Below are 25,649 nucleotides of genomic sequence, written 5' to 3'. Positions count from 1 at the left end.
CTTGTTTGTGCATGCAGGCCTTCTGGCATTTTTGCCTGACTTCCTCTTTATTGGGATACATTGTTTCCGAGCTTGGAAGAGGTGCTCCTTGAATATTAACCAGCTTTACTGGATCCCTCTTCCCACCAGGGCTTTATCCCATAGCAATCTACCAAGCAGATCCCTGAAGAAGCCAAAGTCCACTCTGCTGAAGTCCAGGGCAATGAACTGGCTGTGCACCCTCCTCACTGTCCTGAGGATCTTGAACTCCACCATTTCATGGTCACTGCAACCAAGGCTGCCCTTGAGATTCACATTACCAGCAGCCCTTCCTTGTTGGTGAGAACAAGGTCCAGCGTAGTCCCTGTCCTTGTTGGCTCCTTGGTCACTTGGAGAGGGAAGCTATGATCAGTGCATTCCAGGAACCTCGTGGATTGCCTATGCCCTGCTGTGCTGTCCCTCCAACAGATGCCAGGGTGGTTGAAGTCCTCCATGAGGTCTAGAGCTTGTGAAAGTGAGGCTGATCCTGTCTCTTTGTAGAGGACCTCGTCCACAATTCTGGGGCATGAAGCTAATTTTAAGAGAAATTTCTATTTCCAGAGAATAGGGGACCCCTGTTTGTCCTGTTCTCTGCATTAGCATCTTTGGGCTAATGCCTACCTTACCCTGGGAAGCTCACCTCCTGCCAGGATTTAAGCTGAAAAGTGAGAGGCCCTGCCTCTCTCCTAACCTATTTTACAATCCAGAAGAGAAATCCAGATTCAGTAGGCCAGAAAGGAATGAGAGAGGGAATAGGACTAAGGATTTAGGGCACTTGCTCTTTCTGAATTGCTTACATAGTATGAAACAGTATATTCATGCTGAATATACTGTAATTATTCTGGTACAACTACTCTGTGAGAATGATTGTATTCAGGAAAAAGGTATTATTGTGTGAGTTGTAGTTCAAACTGGGACAGAGTTGCCCTGGTATGACCATGTAGGTAAGCGTCCCCATACAACCTGGACTTTCTTGAAATCAAAATTGGCACTCACGTTTCAATCAGTAACAAGGTACTTCAAGTAGGTAACTGCCACTCCAGCAGTTTTCATTTTAGCCATATTGTGTCAAAGTACTCTGAGGATGTTTACAGCTGGCATCAATCCCAGCCCCTCTTAATGAGCTGATATGTTCTCAAAAATTAATTTACATTACTTGAATCCAGCTTTTTAAAACAATGAATATAAGAACTTTAAAGATCAGAAAAGAAAGGAATCTCTGAAAAACAACTTTTCTTTTTGCCTCTTTTGACTGATACGTGTATGTGGGAAGGAGTGATAAACTGAAGCCAAGGACAGACAGAATGTAGAAAGGAAAATATTCTTTCAGAAGATAGTAGTAAAAGCAACTGTGGCTGGTAGTCATTGTGATAACTTGCAAAGCCTATTTGTTTTGCAGGGAAAGGTTTGCCAGTTTTCAAAATGTCAGATATTTAACTATTCCAAAACCAGTTATTTCCCTCCCTCACCCCCTCGAAACCATGCTTTCCTTCCCTTGAAAACATGGACTGAGTACTCATAGGAAAAACCAAAGCATACCTGATTTTCTGGCTCCAGGAGGTATAAAAGTGTGATCAAACACTTTTCATGTGTGTATCTGCAAAAGAGGGTCCTACTCAGTTTTTCAGTCCAACCTCACGAAGGCCAGAAACTTCAGCTAGCTTGAAGCTATTTCTTACTCCAGCTCCAAAATTCCCTGGAAAACAGAGACGTTCTCACAGATTCATGAAGTAATTTATGTGTTGGGGGACTCTGGAGGTCTCCTTGTGCCCTCACCAACAGGAGCAGTTTTCTCCCATGCTCACCCTCATCCCATTACATTTGGACTCTTGGCCAGGATGGAGATCCCACGCAACCCCTGGGAAGCTTGCTTCCAGGTCAGTCCACCATTCTGAGGACCATGTGTGAGCTTGTTGCAACATCCTCTTTTGTAAGCTGTGTCCCCACACTGCCAGTGTGTGCCTACTGGGACAGCCCAGACCCCTCATCCCTCCCCTCGCCCCTGTAGCAGCTGGTGGCAGTTGTCTATTGTTTATTCTCTTTATGATGCTTAATCTCACCACAAGCAAAATGCCAAATAATTGGATAGAATCATCATTATCATCCTGCTGTCAAGATGTCTGAAATCTTACTTAGACTTCCTAAAGAGAGATACTGAAAAATAAATCCCAACTCTCCAGCTTAGGTATCACCATAATTGTTTTTGCCTGTTACTTCAAGCAGAATTTTCTGGTAGTCATATGTGTAGAAAACATATGTAGAAAACAGCTGTGTTTGGGTTATGTGTCATGTTATTGGTTTTTTTCTCAGTGTCATCTTAAGTCTTTAGTGAATATTAGAAACTCTTACCTTGTATCAGGCCATACTGATGATCCCCTTCAGTGAAACTAGTCCGTGCAGACCAGGGCTCTGTAGCTGATGAATGATCTGAGCAAGAAAGACACAAACTTTGCATCTTCTCTCATAGTGTCTTGACAATGTCTCTTGCTGTCGTGGGTTCCTTTGCAGCTGAAAGAGCTTGGGTTTTATTTCTTCTTTTTCATCTTTGTATGGAAACAACTGACTACTTGGTTTACAAAACTAAATAAAATATGGGACCTGAACAATTTAAAAGCAATGCACACAAAATATTTACATGGGTGATCTTGCTAATGGATGGGAAGCTTCTCCTGAGGACATAAACCAATTGGTGCTTTTTTCACCCAAAGTATTCCTAATTGGGCCTCTATCTGTACAGCTGCATTTTCTGTTCGTGAGAGTTTTTAAACAAACAAAGCATGAGAACTTCATGAAGGAGCTATAGCTATCATCATACCCATCCCTCAGTTAGCTTGCCATGGACATGCCTTCCCCGTTCATCTGCAACTCCAGTTGCACACTCGCATTCCCTTGCCTTACCACACAGGCACCCAGCTGCGATCTAGCCCTTCCCAAATGGAAGCCATCCCAGCCATCTCAGCCATCTCAGACTTACCTTACCCGTTTCTGGAGTCACATTGCCCTGTTTAATGTGTTCCTGTCTGCTCTGTTGCTGTGCTGAATGTGTGCTTTGAGAAAGAGCAGTGAATGAGTAAATATTCAGGGGATCTGAAGGGCTGTCAAATGTACCAGTTGCAGAAAACAAACAAGTGAGAAAGATTATCTCTGCAAAGTCATTTGGCCGCCATGATTCCAGGTGGTGCTTATCATAGTGGCCATAATTTATTTTTATCTACTTATTTACTTAATTTACTATTTATTTACTCATCTCCCCACATGCACTCTCCCTTGCATCCCCAGCCTGGTGGCTCACTGATGCTGTAGCAAACCTCTGTCACCCCAGGAACTACAGGGAAAAATGAGACAGGCTTCTTGGGGACCAGCAGAACACTAGGTCCTTGGTGAGCAAACTGCCTTGGAGGCACCAGGAACTTTTGCGCAATTCTGAAACAAGATCTGAGGACCAGTGATCCTGAGTTTGGGGATCCACAGCCGTAACGTTTCTATGAAAACAGGAGAACACAGGCGAGTGACACCATGTCCTGTACCTGTGTGGCTGAGAAGAAACTTTGGAAGAGGTTAAGCTGTCAGTCTCCAATCGCTGGTCACAAAAGGTTGTCAATTACAGTGGGCAGGTCTTAACATGCTCGAAAAATGTTAGTTAATGTGTTTTAATCTTCTGTGTGACGAATACACGTTAACCGACTGGTGGAAAACATTTGTGACCCTTAGCCTAAATGTATGCTTCTGTGAAAAAATTTTTAAGACATCACTTCCTTAAGATATTTCTAAGAAATCTTTTGTTCACTTCTTGAATAACAGCAACAAATCTGTCACTTTATAGGATAATATTTAATCTGCTTTATAAACATGCTATTTGCTCTTGGGCTTGGTTAGCTCCACCAGCTAACATACTTTTTTTTGATGAGTTGTGCTAGCTGTGACATTGTGACTGAAGTCAAGACTACAATCAAGCTGCAAGTTTTTCAGCGTGACTTAATTCCCTAATCTAGGCAATGCTTGAGTCATATCCGTGTATCATGCAGTCACGCTCCTTGGGCGAGAACAAGTGTCTTAAATGACGGGAAAGGCAACAGAAAGTTTTTCTACTATGCAAAACTAGATCATACCAGTGAGCTGGAAATGGCTTCTTGTTCTGTTCTGGAACCAGTCATGCCATACAAGGCTACACCCTTCTTGCAGCAGAGCAGAGTAAAATCTCTTGTGTTTTCTGAGGACCATCCCTCTCCTCCATTTTGCAAGCAGACTTTCTTGTACTGAAACCCCACATAGGAACACTCTGCATCAGTCTAGGCAGAGAGTCAGACTACTGGAAAATTAAATATTACAGCATCACTGAGGAATACGTTTTGAGGAGATACTTATTTCAAGATGGACCTAGCTGTCATACTGCTTATGTCTACAGCCCATTCTCTGCATTTACGTATTTATTCATGAATGGTTAAGGCCATCTAACATTAACATGCTTGCTCACACTACATTTTTTTTTTTTTTTTTTTTTCCCCCATTTTTTGGAAGGCTGAGAAAGGCCTGCTGGCAAAGGAACAAGTCTTTCTATAATCTCGGTACATGTCCCAGTAACCTCTTTGCAAATGCTGGCAATTGGGAGCTGCATACCACATTTATGGCCATCACCGTCTCTACTGCATTCAAATACTTGGCATGATTTCTTTCTGTCCTATCCAACATCTGTTCACTTATTTCTATCTTCACCATGATCTGTTCACAGAATCATAACCTGTTTTTTTCCCTTTTTGCATGGTGCAGAACTCACTTTACTTTCCTACGCTTCGACAAAGTAAATACGGAGCCGCAGTTATCTCTGCAATCTCACTTATGTGCAAAGAAACCAAATAACCTGAGAGCAGTGGTGACTTAAAGCATCGCAAGCCTGTGTCCTTTCCACTTCAGCAAGAGAGAGCCTTTTTAATGACATGATCTAATTTCTGCTGAAGGATTTAGCCCTGAAGAAAATGTGCTCTTGCAGTAAATGAAAGAATACTTATACCAAAATGTACACAGCGTAGCTGCTATTGTACCAGTGAAGCGGTGCCTTTTGAAAGTACAGCATATTCACATTCCAGTATTGGAATGAGCTGTAGAAATACATGTGTTTTTACAATAGTATATGTGGCCACTCTTGGAGCCCTCTGTCATTCTGACAATGTCTAATCATACAGCACAACTCTGGAGCATAAAGAAGCTTCGACATGCTGTAGATAGTTAAGGCTTGTAACAGACAATGAAAGAGGAGCATTGCTGAAATACTAGCTTGTGGCCATTTTATTTGCAGACTGTAGCAAATGCACAACATTGTTAAGCAGGAGTAACTCATACAGCTAGTTATTTTGGGGCTAGCAAGCATTCTACCTTTAGCAGGTTTGAGAAACACCTATTCTTCCGGGGTAAGATTTTGCAGGATTTTTTCAGGAAGCATAACCCAGATTTCATAGCTGTGGAGGACAGATGGCAACGAACAGTCTTTTGTTTCAAAGCCACATCTGGCTCTGGTTTGCATCTGGCTGGACTGCCTTGATGCTGGCTGCCTCACCTGGATTGTCTCCTACCCAGGAGCTGTGCCCAAGTACCCAGTGCAGCTCTACCACCACCTCCCTGTAGCACCCTACCCACCTTCAGTCTCATCATGTGTGCCAAAACCTTCCTCCTTGGTTTCTGGTGCGAATGCTCTGGGAAAGCTTGGCTCAAAGCAGATGAGAGATTATTGCAGCCCTACACTCTGCCCCAGCACTATGCCAGTCATGTGGCGGGGGAGCAAATGTTTCCCGGACAGCAAGATGGTTGCATGTGGTCCCCTGACATGTGCCTGCCTGTTTGCCTATTGTATTTGCAGTGGATGTATAAATATACATAACCTTGACAGCTTGGCAAATAGACCCTCTGAATTTTAAAAAAGTGCTTCTTATAAATGTTTCCATTTCTCAGAGTCTTCTTGTCTGGATGCCTCAGTCTACTATTTAACAAATGCTTTAATTTTCATCTGAAAAAGGAGAGACAGAAACTTCAAAGCTACCAGCTTTCCTGTTTTAGATAAAATATGCTGACATTTCACCCAAGAGGGAGGATTTTTAGTAGATCATAGCATTCTTGTCTCTAAATACGACTTCTAAAAAATCCCATTGATGCTTTCCAGTTTCAAATTCATGCTATTAATAGGTCAAAAAAGACGTTTCTGGGAGAAGGAAATCATGTGATTTTGTAGCTTAAATGTTTCAGATAAACAAAGAACAGAATAAAAGCTGCACAACATATCTTATTTTTGGTGTACAGCAGTTGTACTGGGGGGACTGCCTTCTCCCTGTCTGAGCATCAGCATGCAGATTCTGTAAAAGCACATAGAAAAAAGCCAGGGTTTTATGTCTTCTGTAGCAAACGAGAAGTGACTGTTAACTGAATGTCTTCAATGCTGTCCAAGCAGCACTTTGCCAAAGGCTTTATTAGGACTATTGGAGCCATATTTAAAACAGGTTTAAAACAGAGCAGGCTGCCTTCATCTTTAGAGTTTGATCTTTAGAAACTTGAGGGGTTTTCTCCGACTCAGTATCACTCAGGATTTCAGACTCGGAACCACAGCTGAGGATGACACATGTAGCAATATAGTTCCACACACAACTGGCTACATTTCTTTTTAAGTAAAAGACACCAATTTTTTAAAGATCAATCAGCTTTCACAGCTCTTCTCACTGCATCTAGCCTAGCAGATACCTACTGGGTTGTGCTAGTGAAAACTCTTAAATGACAAAGCACAGGCTGTTAAATGCTTAGCACTTCAGGACCTCTAAATCCATCTTGGACTATTTAACTTTGTTTCTTGGTACGTGTGATGATTTGTGAGCCCCCTGTGGAGGGGACATTTCTACAGCATACTGGGCTTGAATGAGCTGATGAAAATTCCAGGTTTCATCTCTCTGATTCCAGTAACCAGATGGATTGAATGGGAAAAGCAAAGGTTCCACAGAGAAATCTAACTACCAGCCCACAAAACGGGGCAGGAAGCACTAGTAGATGGTAGTGGCAGCAAAGGGAGCAGTAAACTGCAGAAATGGTGCACAGAGATAGCCATCCCCAATGTTCCGTGAACTAACATCTTGGAGGCCATGAGCAAAGCTGAGTTCAGGGGAGTAAAGTACATGTCCAGCATCAGTGGGTCCAACTGTTGAACACGACTGCATTGTACAAGAGCACAAGGCCTTTTCTATCATGCAGAAGTTCCTAATTCATATAGAAATAACTTAAAATCCACCTGGAATTCCTCTAGTGCACATCACAGTTAAAGTTAGTGAAAGATGGAGTCACTTATAGTCTAATTTGCTTGTGTGTTTTGTTTTGCTTTCTGTCTGCTGCCTCATTAAAATCTAATTGTCTAATATCAAATAGGCCATGGAGTGACAACAATAAATTTTGCATAGATACTATGCCTATATATACACTCAAAAACTAAGACGTAAGACTTGTCTCTCATGTCAAAAATCTTTCTATTTTGGGCTGGGTTTGAAGGCTGCTTTTGGTGATGTTTTTCCCTTGTACATAGTTTGCCCAAGTCAGATTCCATTCCAGCGATGAACATGGCATTAAAAAGACTGATACTGCACATTTAGGCAGCCTCTGAAATCAAATGTCTTTGAACTGATGGTTTCCTTATTAGCTCTTTTTTGCTGGAGAGGATACACACTCTCACAGCTGGCTTCTTGAACTAGCGTTGCCAATCACTTTGCAAATTCAAAGCCAAGGCTCCACTTTTCTGGTCAGTGCAAGAGGCTACTTTGATCAGTCCCTTGGCTGACTGTTTTTTTCCACCAGCTCCATTTTCTCCTTGCCAAGGGGCAAAGTCCTGTGTGGCTTTGGGCACCTGATCTTCCTTTTAGCTTGTCCTGTCTGTCAATTGATCTGCCACATCCCTGCAGCAGGATTTGGGCCAAACAAGACAAACAGGCTGATGTGCTATTAAAAGGTTTGCTTGCAATCAATATATCTCCACTGCAGATGGATTAGGCAGTGGTCAGGTGAGGTTGTAGCCATGTTTTTGGTGTAGAAAGCACAGCAAAATTCACAGGAGTGATTATATTGAGTGTAGGCTATTGCTGTTTTCTGTGACAGTGTTGCTGTACCTTGGGATACCCATGGTTTCTGGAAGACTTTTGTTCATTAGTTTTAATTTGTGTCTGGCTAGGAGGTGATGTGTATGGTTATGTGAATGCATACTTGTGTCTGTCTGTCTGCCTGTAAATATATGGTGGCACATCTGTGGTATAAATCAGAAATAACATCTTTGATGAATTTAATACTGATTTTGTCCTTAATGAAACACATTACATTTAGAGCACGCTGCTCTTTTGTTTCTGAAGCTGTATTCCTTCCAGCACATTCCTTATCATGCACGAGAGATCCACGCTTTTGTTCAGAGATCTCAGTTCCTGCAGGACTGGCTTATTTCTGTGGTTTAAACTATTGTTTTTATTAGGAACTAAAAATAACTTCATATTGAGACATTGATGGTCAATAAAATGTATACTGTAAAATATCTGGATAAACAGCTGATAGATTGGCTGAAATCGACTGTCTAAAGCAGTAATGAGACATCCCGTGGGGACAACCTAATATTCAGAACCGGAGGCAACTCCTTCTCAATTTTCAGATGGTTTTTGTGCAGCCTGTTCCTAAGGTTTCGGGTTTTTTACCTTACAGTCAAAAGCTCTTCGGGAAAAATGGCTGCTGCAGGGAATTCCTGCTGGCTCTGCAGAAGAGGAAGAAGCCAGGAGGAGGCAGTCAGAAGAGGATGAGCTGAAGGTGAAAAAGCTGGAAGAAAACATACACAGGTAGGGACAATTTTTTTGTTTTACCTAAGACCAGCCATTCCCATTAGGGCTAGAGACCTTCCTCACTCAGGTCCCCATCTCTGGCAGTAGCTGATAGCAGCTGCCCAGGGAAGAGTCTAAGAGGCAGGCACACATACAGCTAAACGTGTCTCGAATTTCTTTCCCAAATGTCCATGATGTGAAAGGTAGAGCCATGATGGTATCTTTGTGTTTAATGGACTTCCATGGATTTCTCTCACGAGGGAGCTAAAGGAGGGCTGAGTTCCCTCTTCCGGTGCATATGTATGATTTGTTCAACACTCCAGAGATTCTCCATTGCTTTACACCTCCTGCAGCCAAACGGAGTTCAAACAGGGGCATCACTCTTTTGCACTCGCTTCTCACTGGTGCAAATGACTTTCTGAAATGGAAGAGCAGATGCCACCAGCAGATCAAATATCTACTGTTTTCAGAAGAAATGTTTGGGTGTTAGAATTATTTCCTTTTATCAGTTTCCCTCTGCAGTCTGAGTTGACGTTTGTCTTCTTTTGTGTGTTTTCCTTTCTTTTGCTACAAAAAATGGGCTCTAAATGAAAAGCTTTTTTCCTTTATTTTCATAAGGAAAATGTTTTTATCCATCACAGGACAAATTCCAGGACTGCTTCTTCTGTCATTTAGGGCTATATGCATTTCGAGTTTTTTCAGCTGGCAGAAAATTGGCAAAAATTGGTCCAATTTGGTACCCCAGCTTTTATAAATGTGTCCGCTGAGGCATATAAGTGGCAGCAAAAAGTAAATAGGACCAACAGTCTGAGGATAGAGGTATTAGCCTAGCATCTGGTGAACTTAATTTGTGTTAGGACTGGTTTCTTGTGAAATTTCTTAGAGAATTCACTGAGAATGTTTCTTTGGGGATATACAGAGTCAGACCCACCGTAGGCTTGGATATCACTAAATGGCTTCTATGTGAAAGTAGTAGATGAGCATAGAGAATAGATCAGAGTGTAAGAGTTGCCTCATGCTGCTGGTCTGTGTTTTGTGACTTCTATCAATTAAAACTGATCTGAGAATGTGTATTGTTCTTTTACATCTGTGGTAACATAAGGCAAGAAAGTGAGGATTTATTTTTTAGATTTCATATGCTACCTGGTGTTTTACTCTGTAAATTGATGTACTAGATGGAACAAAAACATGGCCTGAACTTCAGAAATATGTTCTATAATACATATTTCACCTAGTGCTGAATGCCACAATGTGCTAAATTCTCTGACCCCAACCAGCAAAACACATCAGCATGTGCCTAATTTCAGCTATGTGAGTACCACCACTGAAGACAACAAAACCTGCTTTGCTTAATTAGTTCAAAGCATAGGATGAAAATCTGTGTAAAACCTTCACCCTGTGGTTTGTTTGGGGTTTTTTTTATTCCTTAACTACAGCCATGAAATAAAATCTTTGAATACTTGAAAGTAATGGAGCTTTCTTCTGCTGTGACCACTTATCTGTCAAATGACAGGTCAACTGCTTGCTCCTGAGTTGAAAACACATTTGTTTGACAACCTCATTAGCATGCTTGCCTTCCCTGTTACCTTTCTAAGGGAACTCCAAAGACAGTAAAAAAAGGAGTTTTATTTAAATGAGAAAATATTACACCTGAACTGTAGAGATAAGACAGTAGATGTCAAGGTCATTAGTCTAATTACAATTTTCATCCATGATAAAATGACACATCCAGAGCCCATCAAGACAGGTAAAGGGCTGTAGAAGGAGTAAAAAGAGAGAAGATGTCAGTCACATCATCTAGAGGAGTGAAGTAGGGTGGAGTCATCCTGAAGAGATTTCTTTTGCTGCCTGTGCACTGCATTTCCCCTATGCATTTCCAGGAGAGAATCAGAGGGGAGGATTGCAGAGATTCATATAGTCATATTTGCAGGGGCCCAATAGTCCTTCGGAACTATGCACTATCCAATAGGACCACTATGAAACAGCCCAAACCTTCTCAATGAGAGCAACAGAGGACAGACTAAGTTGGTTCACTAGAAGGACAGAAAACTACTGCAAGACCAGAAACAGAGTTGATGCCAGGGAACTGTATGACCACTGTGCCATGGATCTTGCATATTCATTAGTCACACTGCATCCTATGTGCAAGCATAGAGCAGCTGCAGTATCAAGACATCTGTGAAAGAGTCTGCGGCACACATGCTGTATTTGTCCCTACTGGAAAATATGCAGTCTTCTACATTTGCTCTAGGAGCAGGGTGAAGCTTACTCATGAAGGCCAATGTCCAGCTTCTGCTGTCAGCCAGCACATATACCCCTGCTTTTAACAAGGGAGACATGCAGTCATCCAGTTGCAGAACATGCAGTCCCTTTCCCTTCCTCTTCCATTGTCATCGCAGAAGGCGTCATTTCTGCTTATACTAAAGTACTCAGGAAGGTTCCTTTCTCATACCTCTGCATTTACTCTATGAACAGCCATGGCACAAGAGAAATACGCATCTTTATTTGCAGGCCAGATGTAAACAGTAGGTCTGACAAGCTGAGCGAACTGTGACACAACATGAAACTGAAAGAGATAGTGTTTTGAGACCAGGCTAATATTCATGTGGGCTCATATAGGTTTGTGCTGTCCAGAGGAGGCAAATATTTCTGCCTTAAAGAAACAGAAGATTATTTGTAGATGGTCTTGAAAGCCTTGCACATAACACAGATTCTTCAGTTGAGTAATGCTTTTCCTTATTCAGTTTGAAGTGAGTTTCCCACTAAAATCAGATGTTTTGCAAGATGTACACATGCTTGTAGTGTTGATTTTAAGATAATGTAACCAATTGTCCTTTGTGTGGGAGGTGTTTCATTTCAACTGGGGCAACAAAAATGCATGAGTGTACAGCCTGCTGTTTATTTGACTTCCATGTTATTCTGATATGAGAAATCGCATACTTCAGCACATAGCTTGCAAGGATATGTGCGTAAGAGTAAACTTAGACATGAGTAAGTGTAATAATTTAATGAGCTCCCTCATCTACAAATGTATTTGGAAGAAGGATTCCTGTATTAGTCGCATTTCTGTACATTTCCAAGAAACTGAAAAAATACCTGCATCACAAAACCAGAAAAAAAGCAGAACAAAGAATGCAATACAAATAATTAAATACTATCATTATGCTGATAATTACCAACAGAAGGACACAGAAGTACAAGATTCACATACAAGTTAAAAAACTGTGGAGTTCAAGATTAAGGCAAGTTGCAGGCATATGAACAGTGCAAGAGTGGATTACAGACAGAATGATCATTTGATAGTTGGGATTAGTTTAGTCTGTTTAGAGATTCTGAAATGTGTGAATACTAGAAACAGTCTTTCAACCCAAGAGTGCAAAGTGGAAATGGGAGAATAAGCAATGTTGAAGCAAGTTTGGTCCTGGACTCCTGGCAATCCTGCTTGCTTGACTTGAGTCATCAGAATAAGACTTAGGCTGCCCCATGTGAAAATATGGTACTAGTGCTGTGTCTTTCACTTCTTTAAAAAAGTGAAGTCCGGTGGACTTAACAAGAAGATTGGTCCCCTTATTATTCATTGAGTCCTGTGTGGGATGGAAATCCGTCAGTTGTGGGAAGGATGGAAAGACATTGCTGCATTATTAAATGTTTGAAAGCCCATTGCAAGATTGGTGGTACTATTGCATCAATGGCAGAGCAAAGCCAGACATGGATTTAGGCTATCTCTTGGCACAAACTCTTCTTACACACAGAGAAGCTTTAAAGCTAGTTTAGGGTTTTGTGTTCTCCTAAAGGTCAGTGTTAGAGGAAAGCAGCCATTTCTAAGTTTCTTTTCCATTGTCACACAGTGAAAAAGTGATCTCCTGATTCCTAAAGCTAATGTAGATTTGAGGTAAATTATACCATAAAATGAACAAAAATATTTTCCTTAAACTTACTCTCCAAATCACCAAAACACAGATTGTTTGGGATAGCATTGATACAGATGCCCAGTGAACTTCCAAAGACAAATTTTTAATAGTGTGTTGTAGGTGAAAGAAGTGCTGGAATGTGTTGCATGCCTCCCAAGGTTATTTTTACCACATGACAGTCTGTTATTTTGTAGCAGTGAATGGAAAGTTGGCATTCGACATGTGGGTATTAACACGCAGCATTCATAGAACAGAGCAGCCCACCCAAAGTCTGCTGCTCCTCACAGCATCTGAAAGGCTCCCAAAATTATGTTTTACTAGGTTACATTACAGTATGTGCTGGTGGCCTGTGTTTACTACAGCAGGTAAAAAGTTTTCATTGCTGTGCAGAGTTTTCATTGCTCTGAAGCTTTCATGTAGCATGCCAACATGAAACTTTCTCTGACAATATACTTCCCTACTTGATGACGGATACTAGCATGAGATACTAGGACTCTACTTGTAGTGCTCCTGTAGAAGAAAAACCTGCTGAGCTAAATCCTCAGTAAAGGGCATATCCCTTCAGTAACCAACAGTGCATCTGTTTACATTGGTTGAGGAGGTGCCCATCAACTCCAAGGAGAGAGAAATTATTGCTCTAGCAGAGCAGCCTTTTTGAACATGTGAACTAGGCAGACAGCTTAGATCAGTGGATGCTGGATCCTTGGATCCCCAAAAAGCGTATGCAAGAGGCACGTGGCACTTTGGCATTGTGGATGTTCTTGGGAGTGAAGCAATGCAGGAAAGCGTCCAAGCTGTATGTGTGTTCTCTGTTCTTCATGCATGGCTACTCAGCTGCCAACACATCCAGCTCCTAACATTTGCAAAAGCCCTTTGGGTTTGTGGAGTGCTTCACCCTCTTGCAACCTGGTGGTAAGCCATGGCTGTGTCACCTTTAGGAGAAAGCTTTTGTATGGTGGTCCAGCATGGAGGAAGAGTTCTGGTGTTAATGGTGGCAGGGGCAGGTCTGTGATTTGGACCATAAGTCATGAGGTCTTTCCTCACGTGTCTTTGCTGATTGCTGTTGTCTTGCTGATGAGAACAGGTGGTAAATACATGCAAAAAATCCCTCCATCCCAGCAACTCCCATCTCAGAGTGCTGCTGTTCTATACTTAGAAAACCTCGGGAAGTATTTTGGAAAGAAGTGTTGAACTGAAAGATGCCTGTGAGAGGGACTGTAGGACAAGCATAGCTTCTGTCCAAGAAGAGCACTTAACCTGATGGACCAAAAGAGATGCTGACTGTAAGTCTACACAAGAAAGATGCCCAGTGATACAGGAAAAGAGATGACACCGCATCTCTGAAGCAGAAGATCCCTTGGTTGTGTGAGGCATTCTGTTGTTCTACTGTGCTCGATCTATGTCTGCTTACTAGACACAGACATAGATATTAGACAAGAAGTCCTACTCCAGGTAGAAGCAGATCCAAAATGGAGTAAAACTTTTCTAAAGCTGGCAGAATTGTCCTCTTGTTCCAATACTGCAACTGAATCTTTCCAGGGAAATGTTCAGATCTGAGTATTGTCAGAGAGGCTGTGGTAGGCCCTGAGGAGAACACCATCACCAAGCTGATATGATATGCAAAAAAAAAAATCTTATTAATACACTATCTTATTAATAGACTACGAGTGCTTCACAGATCTCTGATGTTAGATGGGGTCTACACTAAAGTCTCTTCTAATTGCAGAGTCCAGCAAACACAGGCTCATGGCTCAGCTGAGCTTCTCGCAGCTTTAGCATTTACTCTCCTTCAGTGTCTGTTCTTTCAATTTTTTCTGATGCCAGGATTTGTTTCCCGCTTCTTCTTCCCAGGATAAAAACTTAGCATGTCTCAGACTGGGAACTGTGGCTATAATTAAGTCTCTCTTGGGACTGTCATTAATAGTCTTTGCATGACAGAGGGAGAGAAACCACAGAAGACAGATGTGAGTACACTCCTTCAAAAGAAGGATCATCTGATGTTAGAACCAGCTCCTCAGACCTTCCATAGAGCAGACAGTGCAAGCCAGGACTAGAGGTGCCATAAACCTCTCCTTTGCAAGGTCTCATCCATTTCCCTTCAGTCTTTGCCTCCAGAGAGAGATGAACATTTGCTGAAGCATATGCCAGCACAGAGAACAGTGTGTCTTCCAAGTGCATGGTCCACATGACTGTATTTTTTTGCAATTTCCACATTGATGGTAGCTGTAGAAAATGAACAAGAACACTGTTTGTTCAGCATTTTTGTGTTTTATCTAGAACGCCAGACGCAGCTGTACACAAACCGTCATTCTGCCCCTACTTACTGCATTGGGTAAGCTCTCTAAGAGTGAAATAACAAAAATGGCTCCTCATATCCAGGCAGTTTCTCCAAATTCTGCTCACCTTATGAGGGAGGATCAAGCTTTCTGCACAGAAGCTGTTCGTCCCCAAGCGCTCTTCTGTCTGCTCCTCCGCTAAGATTGGTCAATATCAGATCTCATCTGCTGAAGCTCCAGAGATTAGTGTTTCAGCAACTCCTAAGGACTGTGGTTTCCACAACAGCCCATCCTTCACCTCCGATAAAGCTTTTGCCAGGGCACATTTCATATGTGATACATTTCTTAGGAAAACAGAAACAAAAACAAAACCAGGCAAAAAGCCTCAACAGGAAATCTCACATTTCTAAAGGAACCCGCTCTGTGGTGTGATTCTTCAGGACTTGCAGGATGATCTCAGAAAAGCAATGAGTTCAGAGTTGCTGGGTGGCAGTGGGTTTGAGGTTTTTACATATGGTATAATATATTCAGTTGTAGCACTCAAAAAGGAAAAAAATAACAACACAGCTTACTATCTCAGTTCTGAAACCCAACCCATACGTAAAATAGAAGAATGGCATGCCAGTGCCGTAACAGATGCCTAAATGCCAGTATTGTGGGTTTAGGAGTAGTAATGTCAGGATCTTCCACAACTCCTAGGCATTGCTAGCTTGTAATTATTTAATGACGCCTATCCATCTTATAAAGTGAGCAAAAGGATTGGCTGTTCAAGTTGAGCACAGGTTCCCTCCACTCCAGCTATGTCTGGTCTCCTCAACTATGTGTACCAGATATAGTCCTTGATAAAGACACCCATTTGCCTAATTTGGGAGAAAGATATAAAAGAAATTCCAAAGCCCCATCTCTACATATCAAGGAATTTCCACTTCAAGTGTTTCTGACATTTCATGCATGTCAGTATGCTGTAGAATAAGAGACATGTTCCTCAAGAAGGAAGGGACATACAGACTTAAATTCAGCTCTGGACAAAAGCAGGTTTTCAAGGACACTTTTTTTAGGCTAACGTACTGTAAAGTAGCATCTGTTTCTAAATGGATTAAAACCTTTAATACAGTAGATCACAAACTACAGCCTTTTCTGAAAGAAGCCATGTTCTCTGAGACAGGATCAGCGGGCAAAATGCAATTTCAATTTTTTCAGCCTTTCAATAAAATCGGCATTCTGTACAAGGCTGTGTTTCTGTTGCCATATTAGAGAAGAACCAGTGGCAGATAATCAAGTGCAAAACTTCAAAGCCTCCTTGGCTTTAACAGTTCAAAGCTAAAAAATTCACATGACTTTCTATGTGATGCTGTTTGCAAGATGGCGAAATTTCTTCATACGTATTGTATTTATTCTTCATATGTATTTATTATATGTGTTGAATCAGCACACTCCCTCTTTCTGCAAAGCCATCTAAGATCTTCACTCTTCTTTTAAGCCTAGTAGAACTGACAGGGGTTTCCTGAAGCGGTAAATTGTGGTATAGCATAAAAAGTAGGAATTGTTGACTTCATTACATCTGAATTAAATCTTATTCATGGACCAAATGGGATTCTTGCCTGGAGTAAAATGAAAAGAACTAGTCTCCATTCCTTTCCTTGTTACGCTTATCTTCACTAGAGTTGGATGGTTGGTTGGCTTCCCTTGTACACGGGCCCTACCACAGGGCAGTCTTTCTACACAGTCCATATAGCGTTTGGTGGTGGAAAAAACAGAACTGGGGAAATTCTATAACAGAAAGACAAGTTTGTGTGGAAGTGCCAGGAACAATTTTGAAACAGATTAAAAACCTGGCGTGTATTTACAAAGAGAAGGCACAGGGTTAGGCAACAGCCTGGGTTGATTTTATTGTCTTGGTGCTTTACAGTGTTTATCTACTCTGTCTTCACCTTAAATCAAAGGACTTTCCTCTCCTCTGCCAAACCTTTCTTTATATGCCGCATCTGTGACTGGCAAGGCCCGAACATGCAGCATACACATGCACACAACACACATGCTCACAGAGCCCGGAAAGACACTGCTGCAGTTCCAGTCCTCAGTAGCTTCCTTATCCCAAAAGCTTGGGTTCCTCCTGTAAAACTGCAGAGGCTTAAATAAGTCACCTATATTTAAAGCTTTATTTCTTTTGCTCCCCCTATGGTCAGTGAAGAGCATGATTTCCATGGCCTGCATAAGCCCATCTCTCTCCCTTGAGTATAGGTGCCTCAAATAAGTTCAATGGGTGGAATTTAAACCTTAATGTTAGTTCCTGCACAGGCACCCTCCACTGGGCCTCTGGGTGCTACCGTAATGTCCGTAGTCATTAATAACCATTAATTACGTATCTGTTGCATCATGTATTTGTTACTGCAGGCCCTGCCCAGCCATTCTTACTATTAGTCAGCATTTACACGTATTTACGCAGAGCTAGCTCGGAGTGCGTAGTTAGAGGAGGAGCAAGGTGCAGTGTCTGGAGCCACCCAGTGGGCATTGCAAGTCTTAGCCTCTTTTTCAAAAGATCTGCAGTCTGAGCAGCACGTCACCTTCCCTGTAGGGTTCTGAAACTGCTGCAGTATGTGAATTCTAAGGCAAAAAATAATGCAAATCCCAGCTGGTGGTCCACAGAAAACAAAGACAGACGGGATGTGAAATCAAGAATCCTGATTAGTAAGAAAGGGACAGCTGCAACGGGTTTTATTAAGAAGCTGCAGTTGAAGAGAAAAATAAAAGTCCCAAGGAGGCAAGTTCAAGAACAGAGAATAGTCTGCTGGCACATGTGTCATGGTCGTACTGCAGAAAAACAAATGAGTAGTAACAGGGAACCTCAGTGTGTTGGAAAATTGCTTTTAGCCATCCAGGAATATAACGCATTAATTATATAGTCAAATCAACAATCAAGGACATTCAGAGCACTCAGATCAGCATGTTACAAATGTAAAACATGCTCATAGGCATGTGCAAATATGGGCTTTGGAAGATGAGATTATATATGACTCTATGGGTCCCAACACCAGATTTCTTGAAGAAGTCAAACTAGAAAACTGGCTTGGTATGACAGGTGTGCAGGAGGCAACAAAACAGGTAGGGGAGAGATAGGGACTAACAAGTGGAAACAGTGGCAGAAGTTAAGCAATAAATGCACTTGGACTAAAACCATTCCAGTCAGACTTGCATGGCCACTGCTGTGACCTGTTGTTGCCACCACAGGTGAAAAAGTTCTTGACAGGGATGTCAAGGTACTGCCAAGCAGTAGGAAAAAACAAACATAAATAAGAAAAATCAAGGCTATTTTGCAAAACCAACAACATAAAAGATGAGTTCAAGGCCAGATAAAGCAGAGCACCACAAATTTTGACATAAACAACACCCAGAGCTGCAATTAGGATTCTAATGTAAGTGTAAGGGAATGTGGGTGTGTGTAACACTTTAATGTATTTAGAAAATTGCAAATGCAGTTTCCTTTAAATTTAAGGGTATTTACTAATTAGGACAGTGAATTTGATAAAAGTGATCCTCACAAGAACCCACATTGGAATCAGGAAATGGGCTGGCAGCCTGCTGTACAGTGAGATCTTTTCCTTCAGGTCCACCAGATAAATGGACAGTAATAACAACCCAGTCATAACAATGCAAGACTTTTTAAGCTAAACCTTTTCGTTCCAAATAATAGAAGGGGGAAACAAAATACTAATAGGTCACAGCAAAAACCTAAGGGTTTTCTGACTTGTCTGATGATCCATGCGCTTTGTCACTTGGCACACCTGGAATGGGCTTACAAAGACAGAAGGCTTCTAAATTTAGAAACACATTTCAAGCAGCAGCTGCTACAGAGCAGCAGTATGTCACCAGCAGATCCTGGCTCGTAAGGCTCAACTTGCTGGCTGGGAAACCAGAGAACCCATTTCACCCTCCAGACGCCATTCCAAACAAGTTGCCCAGGGCTAGCCATTGATCTGGTCCTGCGAGGCCAATCAAACCCACTGTTCGCAAGTTATTCCCTGGAGCTTAATATGCCACTTCTGACCCAGGGGTGGATATAGTTTATATCTGTTACACTTTTGATGCCATAGGATTTTCAGTTAAGATAATAAATAAATAAAAAGCCATCATAGTAACATTGTGGCTTTAGGAAAGGCTGTAGCAGGAGAAAACAATGAAGCTGCCACAGGCTTTGCATGTGTACTGTGTTTATGTTCCAAAATATGAAAGCAAAATGCCTAGTGCCTTTGAGCCCTTACCCCATTGGATCACCTTTTGAGGAGAGCTGTGGTGTCCAGGAACAGGGTCCAGCATGGGACAACTGTGGCATGTCACCACGCCAAGAACATGGTGATCCTCAGCTCTGCTTTCTTCATGTGCAGTAACTGCACTTTCACTTCTGCATTACCTGAAATTTTTTACCACCTGCCAAAGGCTGTAAGTACTCACCAAGTCAGATGTAGCTTCTTATGTCACATGTATGATCACTGAGAATCCAGTTTCAAGGCTATAGGTAACATTAAGTAGTCTTCCAGGCAGGCAGCAGTGGCCAACCCTCCCTTGTATCGTCTTTTAGACAGGTAATTTCTGGAGCGACCACGCTACAGACAAGAAAAACATGTAATTCTCCACTCTTTGCTACTTACCGTCAGCTTTACAAATGAGAATCATCAGTCATACTGAAGCTATGTCACAGAAAAATCATCCTGTGTGCCTGTTGAGGCTACCAGGGAGTCTTTCGTGGTTGTGCAGCATCCAGTGTCAGGTAAAGAGTCCAGCTTGGTCTGGACAGCAATCTCTGAAAATGATATAAATGGACAGATTGAAACAAGTTCCCATAATAGAAGTCTTACTTTACACCAAGGTTTTGAGAACTTCTTTTCTTAATTACCTTTTTTTTCTTAATGTTGGTAGTGCATAGTTTCTACTCAAAGAGCTTCAATCCTCAGGAATTGGTATAGTCAAAATGATACCACCAAAGGCAACAGCATATAGCAGAAGTATAACAAAGAGACACTGCTACGTCACCTCTGGTTTGTTAAATGTTTTCATTTAAAACTCACAGAGCATGAACATGAAAACAAAAAAAAAGTATCGTTGTTGCAGCAGATACAAGAGAGAAAGAACTCCAGAAATGAACACCAACTGAGAAATGTCTTTCTCTTCATCCATGCCGCAACTTTTTCCTCACTTAGGACTGGGAATATAACAGATGACAGATACTTCGATGTATGCAAGCAACAAACAATGCACATGAAAGCTACATCCTGACATCCTGGCACATAGTGCCCAAGTCTTCCAGGGATCTCAAGACGAAACAAATTTCTTGCCTGCAGTGTAAGTTGCTACACACCACTTTCTTGAAGACTGCTGTTGCACAGTATTTTGTAGGCATTCCTTTCACTCTCCGAGCATTTCAAAGAATGAAGAAGAACAGACTACCTACCTTTGCTCCCTCTCGAGTATGAATGGAGGACAAGAGAGTGTGCTGTGATTCTTGGGCAGTGAAAACACCTGCTTAAATATGGCATGTGGCAAATGAAGATATTTAATGAACAGGACGGCTCTCACAGGTGGTGCAGACACCTGTGCCTCAGCAGGCCCCAGCAAGCACTCCCCAGATCTCTCTTGGGCACCATGTTTGCTTTATGTGGCACAGGAGCACTGTTGAGTTTTCCCAACTAAATCACAAACTTGCTTGTTTCAGTGAAGCTGTTCTAGACTTGCCTCATTTGCAAATGAGATAATACAACTTTTCTTTTGGAAGATTACCAGATCAAATATATCCTTGTACTGGAACGGATGTGAAACAAAAATGCCTGAAGCAAAGTAGTGCGCCTGATATTATTTTCCCATTTCCAGTGCTTACTTTGTCATCTGTAGTGTCTGTAGGGGGTGACTGCAAAATTAGCTATCCTGAAAATGCTTTTTCTCATTAAAAGCTGTGGTATTTAATCATTTCACAGCTTCATTAAGTGGCTGTCTTAACACTTACTGCATCAGTACAGACTACAAAGATCATACTGACATCCTGAGTAAGACAAAGAATATGTTGATATTTTTCCATCCTACCAGCCCCTGCTGAGCCACCTCATATCCCAGAGGAAAAGACATTTGAAAAACCTGATGCAATGACCCAGCATTTCTGAATGGTGATTCTTTCTTCGTTAGTGTTTGCTTTTCACGCTGCTGAGCTGAAAAGGATTCAGTGCAATAAAAGAAAGAAATAGCGGTGTTTAATTTGGAAAGAGGTAGATTGTGTTTAGTAATCTTTAACTGAGCTGCTTGTCATTGTATTAGGTATATACATAGCCTAGATGACTATGCATGAACAAAGATGGAAAGAGGTTGTAGCGGGCTTTTTACTCCTTTTTCTAAATACAAATGAACTTCTTTCAAAGAACAGTCATTAAGGAAGCAACATGGACTATGGAGATCTGAGCTTTTTCATGCAAGTATTCTTTGAAATATGTGAATATTTTTACTGGTTGGCAGAAAAAAATTGTAGAGAGATTCTCAGGAGCTGTAGTAGTCAGTAATACACATATTTTGTCCCTAGGTATTCAGGGCAAATTAACCCTTACACAAATCTATGTTGGATTAATTTGATCTTTCTGAAGCTTTCCCTGATAGTAGCTAGACATTAAGATAGGATATGTAGCATCTTGATTTTATGTAAATTTCCTTTATATGATTTACTGGTGAAAAGTTCATGCTGTTCTATGTACTGAGAATGATTTGTAGAGCTGCATATTTCAGAAGGAATTATTTTCATCTGAACACATGTATTTTGGACATGGTCCAATCTTATGTAATTCTTTGAAGGTTTTTCTTTGCTTCATAGGAAAGTGTCTTCAAAACAAATAAGAGGTTTGTGCCTACCATGGGAGGAATGCTAGCTTGGAAATAGCCCAGAGTGTACCAAGTGTGTTAAATGTTAAATTTTCCCCAGGAATGCTGAATCATGGTTTTTTGTGATACTGTGCTAAGAGGGTTTGTATAATGAGAGGTTTGAAAATTCCTTTTTTGCCATATTTCAATGGAGAGCAGGAATCCAGTTTTAGCTAGATGAAAATTCATCTTTAATAAAGAACCGAGAAATCTTGGTAAGCTTCTCAGAGAAGAGAGTTTCCCAAGGAGAATCAAGGTGAAGTGATAAAGCATCACTTTCAAAATCAGCAAAAGTGCTCCAGCAGCTCCTGTTGCTGCTCTTTTTAATGTAAGTAGCTGCTTTATAGTGGTTACCTGCACTTCTGCTTTTCAGGGCCAGGCTGAATTCATGCAGTGGCTATTGCTTGCAAGATGTCTGAAATACAGCCTAAGGAGCATGCATCAGTTATTCATTAGAAGGTAAAATATTCATTGTTCCTCTTCTGTCCCCATCAGCCAGCACATATGAGAGTAAGGGGAAGGAACAAAGAGGTGTTCCCTTTTTGCTGCAGTTGGGTGAATTTAGCTTTTTGTTCGTAGGATGAATCGTAAGGATTTATAGCTCTCAGGGCTATTAAAATTGCCCGGCCTCTAACAGCTCCCAGTTTTCTCTCTTAGTTGCTGTTCATATCCAGCTTTCCCCCTCCTGCCAAGCCCCTGGTTTCTGCTTTATTTCATTGTTTTATTTTTAAGAATAAAAAACATTGCAATTCAAAAAGGCTTGTGGGAAACTGATGTTTTTTGCAGATTTCTCCTCTCACAAGGTGGTCTGTAAGGTGACCTGCCCTACAAGCAGCCTTCAGGGCAGGCAGCTGGGTCTGTAGGCAAAATTTGGATTCCCACTCTCCTCTTTTGCTGACGAAACGCCTTTTATCTCTGAACAGCTCTAAACAGCAACATGTCATGGCTCTGTGGTGAAACCCTCTTTTGTCTTCACACCTCCTCATCCCTCTGAACCCATCAGTGGTGTAGTCGTCCCTATCCCACTGTCCCACCCTCCCCACTGCTCCATGGATGGCGGGCAAGAATGCTCTTGTCCTCTGCAGCAGAGTGGGAGCTAGGGAATGCAAGAATCTTTTCCAGGCTTTAGCCTTAGCCTCTTTGCTTCCTTTCATCCTAGGGATCTGAAAGGGAGGGGATTTGCAAACCCACACCCATGAGTTTTATTCAGCAGTATTGCGAACTCTTGCATCTGCCAGCTGTATCATCTGTGCTGGCTGAGCAGGGATCACAACGGGCTTCAAATGTTCCCCAGCCTGTGTGAGCAGAGCTGGAAAGGGCTAGACTATGCAGACCAATCCTATTAATCCAGAAAAAAATGGATCAGGGTGGTATGGGGATGATTTAAATTCCAGAAGCAATCAGGAAATGTCAACATTATCCTCCATGTTTCAGCATAGGTTTCTTCTCTGACGCTTACTACTTCTGGTCCCCACTCCCCTCTTGTTCCTCATTGTCTTCCAAGAGAGACTATTTTTTAATTAAGTGGGAGGGTAGATTTGCAGAAGAGAGAGAAAGTCTTTGTTCTTCATGTCCCAAATTGATTAGCATTCTTGCAGCTTCAGTGTTTACTTATCTAAAAAGAAGCCGTGGTTTGACTGAGGAAAGAACAGCTTTTGCATTTTAATTTTTTCCTAACCAAAAGCTTCTGAGATACTTTAATGATACTGGAAAAGATTCTGGGATTCACTCTCCATTCTCAAATTCATCTAACTAGTAACATTATGCCCTGACAGGTCCAGTAGAAGAAACAGTTACAGGAAGAGCAAGTCATTAAAAAACACTGCATATATTAAAAAAAAAAAAAAAAAAAAAAAGCCATGATCATCTTAACCTCACTTTGGGAAAAAAGTCTTTAGCTAACTATGCAGACAGAGGAAATTCACACATGATGTACCAGTGATTAGTCCACGGTGAGACCCCTCAAGATGGAAAGATAAGAGAGCATCTAGGATGACCATGAAATGTAACTTACGATGGAAAAGCATACTAAAAAGAATGGATTTGGGGTCATCAAATTTCAGTAACTCAAAAGAATTCATAATTGAAAGCTTTGATGGATCGTGGAGTTATACAGGGTGAATGACCATAAAAGAACAAAGGAAAAGAAAGAGGTATGGTAAGAGATGCTGTACGAAATCACTGGATTTTCCTTAGCTTTAAGCAAAGCAGAAAGTTCACAGAAAATAAGAAAGTTCAGATCACTAAGCATAACTTGAATAGAGTTGCAAAAGCATGTGAAGACAAAAACCAAGAAGGCAGAAGTATAATATGACCTGTACTGTAATAGGAAATGATTCTATGGCCGTGTTACTGGTAGAGAGAAAGCACAGGAAAATGTTGATCTCCTGGTCCACAGAGAGGAGAGAAAACAAAGGACACTGAGATAAAAGCCTTTTTCTGTGCTTAAGTGCTCACTGAAATTGTGTGTTGCAATCAGATTGCAGATGCAGTTACATAAGGTACATATCCAGAGCAGAATTGGGAAAAACAGGTTGGAGAGACCTGAGACAAATCAAACAGGTTTCAGATCACCTAAGACATTCTCCAGCATGTGTCCAAGCTGGAGATTTGGCTGAAGCAGTCTAAAAGCCTTTTCTCTTTGAGATCTCGAAAAGGGCTGTTCATATAACAGCAAATGTCACACTCAACTTTACCAAAAGGACAGGGAAAAGAGGAGTTTAGGGAATACCAACCAAACTTCAATCCTTAGAGAAGTACTTGTGGTTGTCTAGAAGAATATATAGTGAATTATAAACAATTTGAATTTATCAAGTAAGGCCTGTCAAGATACACAATCTTCCTTGACAGGCAGCTAGCAGACCTTATAGCTCTAGGTCAGTTGAGGATGCCAATTATCTTGACAGTAAGGAGACTGATACTTTTATAATCAAGTAGTGAAAAAATGGTTTGGACAAAACTTCTCAAAGGCAGACATAATACTGGCAAGAAGCTATTCAATCAAATGTGAAGGAAGAAGTTTTGATGGACTCTGCTGGGTCTGAGATCATTTAATCTTCTTATTAACACCTTAGGTGATGAGAAGGTGTTTGAGTAAGGTTCTATTCATTAAATTTGAAGACGACATCAAACCTGGGGCCACACAGAGAGGAACAGTATGATGATTAGAAATCAGAGATGCTCTTAAAGATGCAGTAAAAGAGAAGTGCAAAATTTTGCCTTTAGGCAGGCATAACTAACTGCGCAGACATGGTGGGCTGTGGCTTTCAGCCCAGTTCTCTCAAAAGTATGTGGGAATTAGAGTGAATAAGACGCTGGATGTGAGTCAAGTATTTTGTGCTGTAAGGACATATTGATATGTAGGTAATGAGACATAAAAGAAACCTCCTCTGCTGATCATTAATAAGGCCTCGGCTGGATTAACATGCAGTTGGAGTGCTGCACTGGAAGTACAATGCAGACTGCAAGAAAATCCGGAGGAGAAAATCGAAGTGGTTGGGGCATATGGTCTACAAGGAAAGACTGTTCTGTCTAAAGCAGAGAGTAGGTCTTCAAATATTTCAGCAGTAGTTGCAATGGAAAGGAATAACGTGTTCTTTGTTTTCACAGTAGAAAGGGCAACAACTACTGAGATTAAGTTTTGGCAGTGGAAATTCATTAGGGAAATCCTTCCAACAATCAGGACAGCGAAGCACTGGGGAGGCCATGGAGTCTCCATCATTTCAGGGCTCTGAGAC

At 41.4% G+C, this 25,649-nt stretch overlaps 1 protein-coding gene across 4 annotated transcripts in view; it reads left to right on the top strand.

Moving 5' to 3' along the window:
- PALM2AKAP2 (PALM2 and AKAP2 fusion) overlaps nt 1-25,649 on the top strand; it is a 255,085-nt gene that overhangs the window by 49,949 nt on the left and 179,487 nt on the right. For all 4 annotated transcript variants that reach the window (XM_030511673.1, XM_030511668.1, XM_030511667.1 and 1 more), the window contains exon 3: nt 8,722-8,852. In XM_030511673.1, coding sequence (XP_030367533.1) covers nt 8,722-8,852 — 131 coding nt within the window. The remainder of the gene's footprint in view (nt 1-8,721; nt 8,853-25,649) is intronic.

The sequence above is a fragment of the Strigops habroptila genome, chromosome Z (assembly GCF_004027225.2).
Source record: "Strigops habroptila isolate Jane chromosome Z, bStrHab1.2.pri, whole genome shotgun sequence".
NCBI classification, from domain to species: Eukaryota; Metazoa; Chordata; class Aves; order Psittaciformes; family Psittacidae; genus Strigops; species Strigops habroptila.
This window is presented reverse-complemented; position numbering and strand designations above follow the sequence as displayed.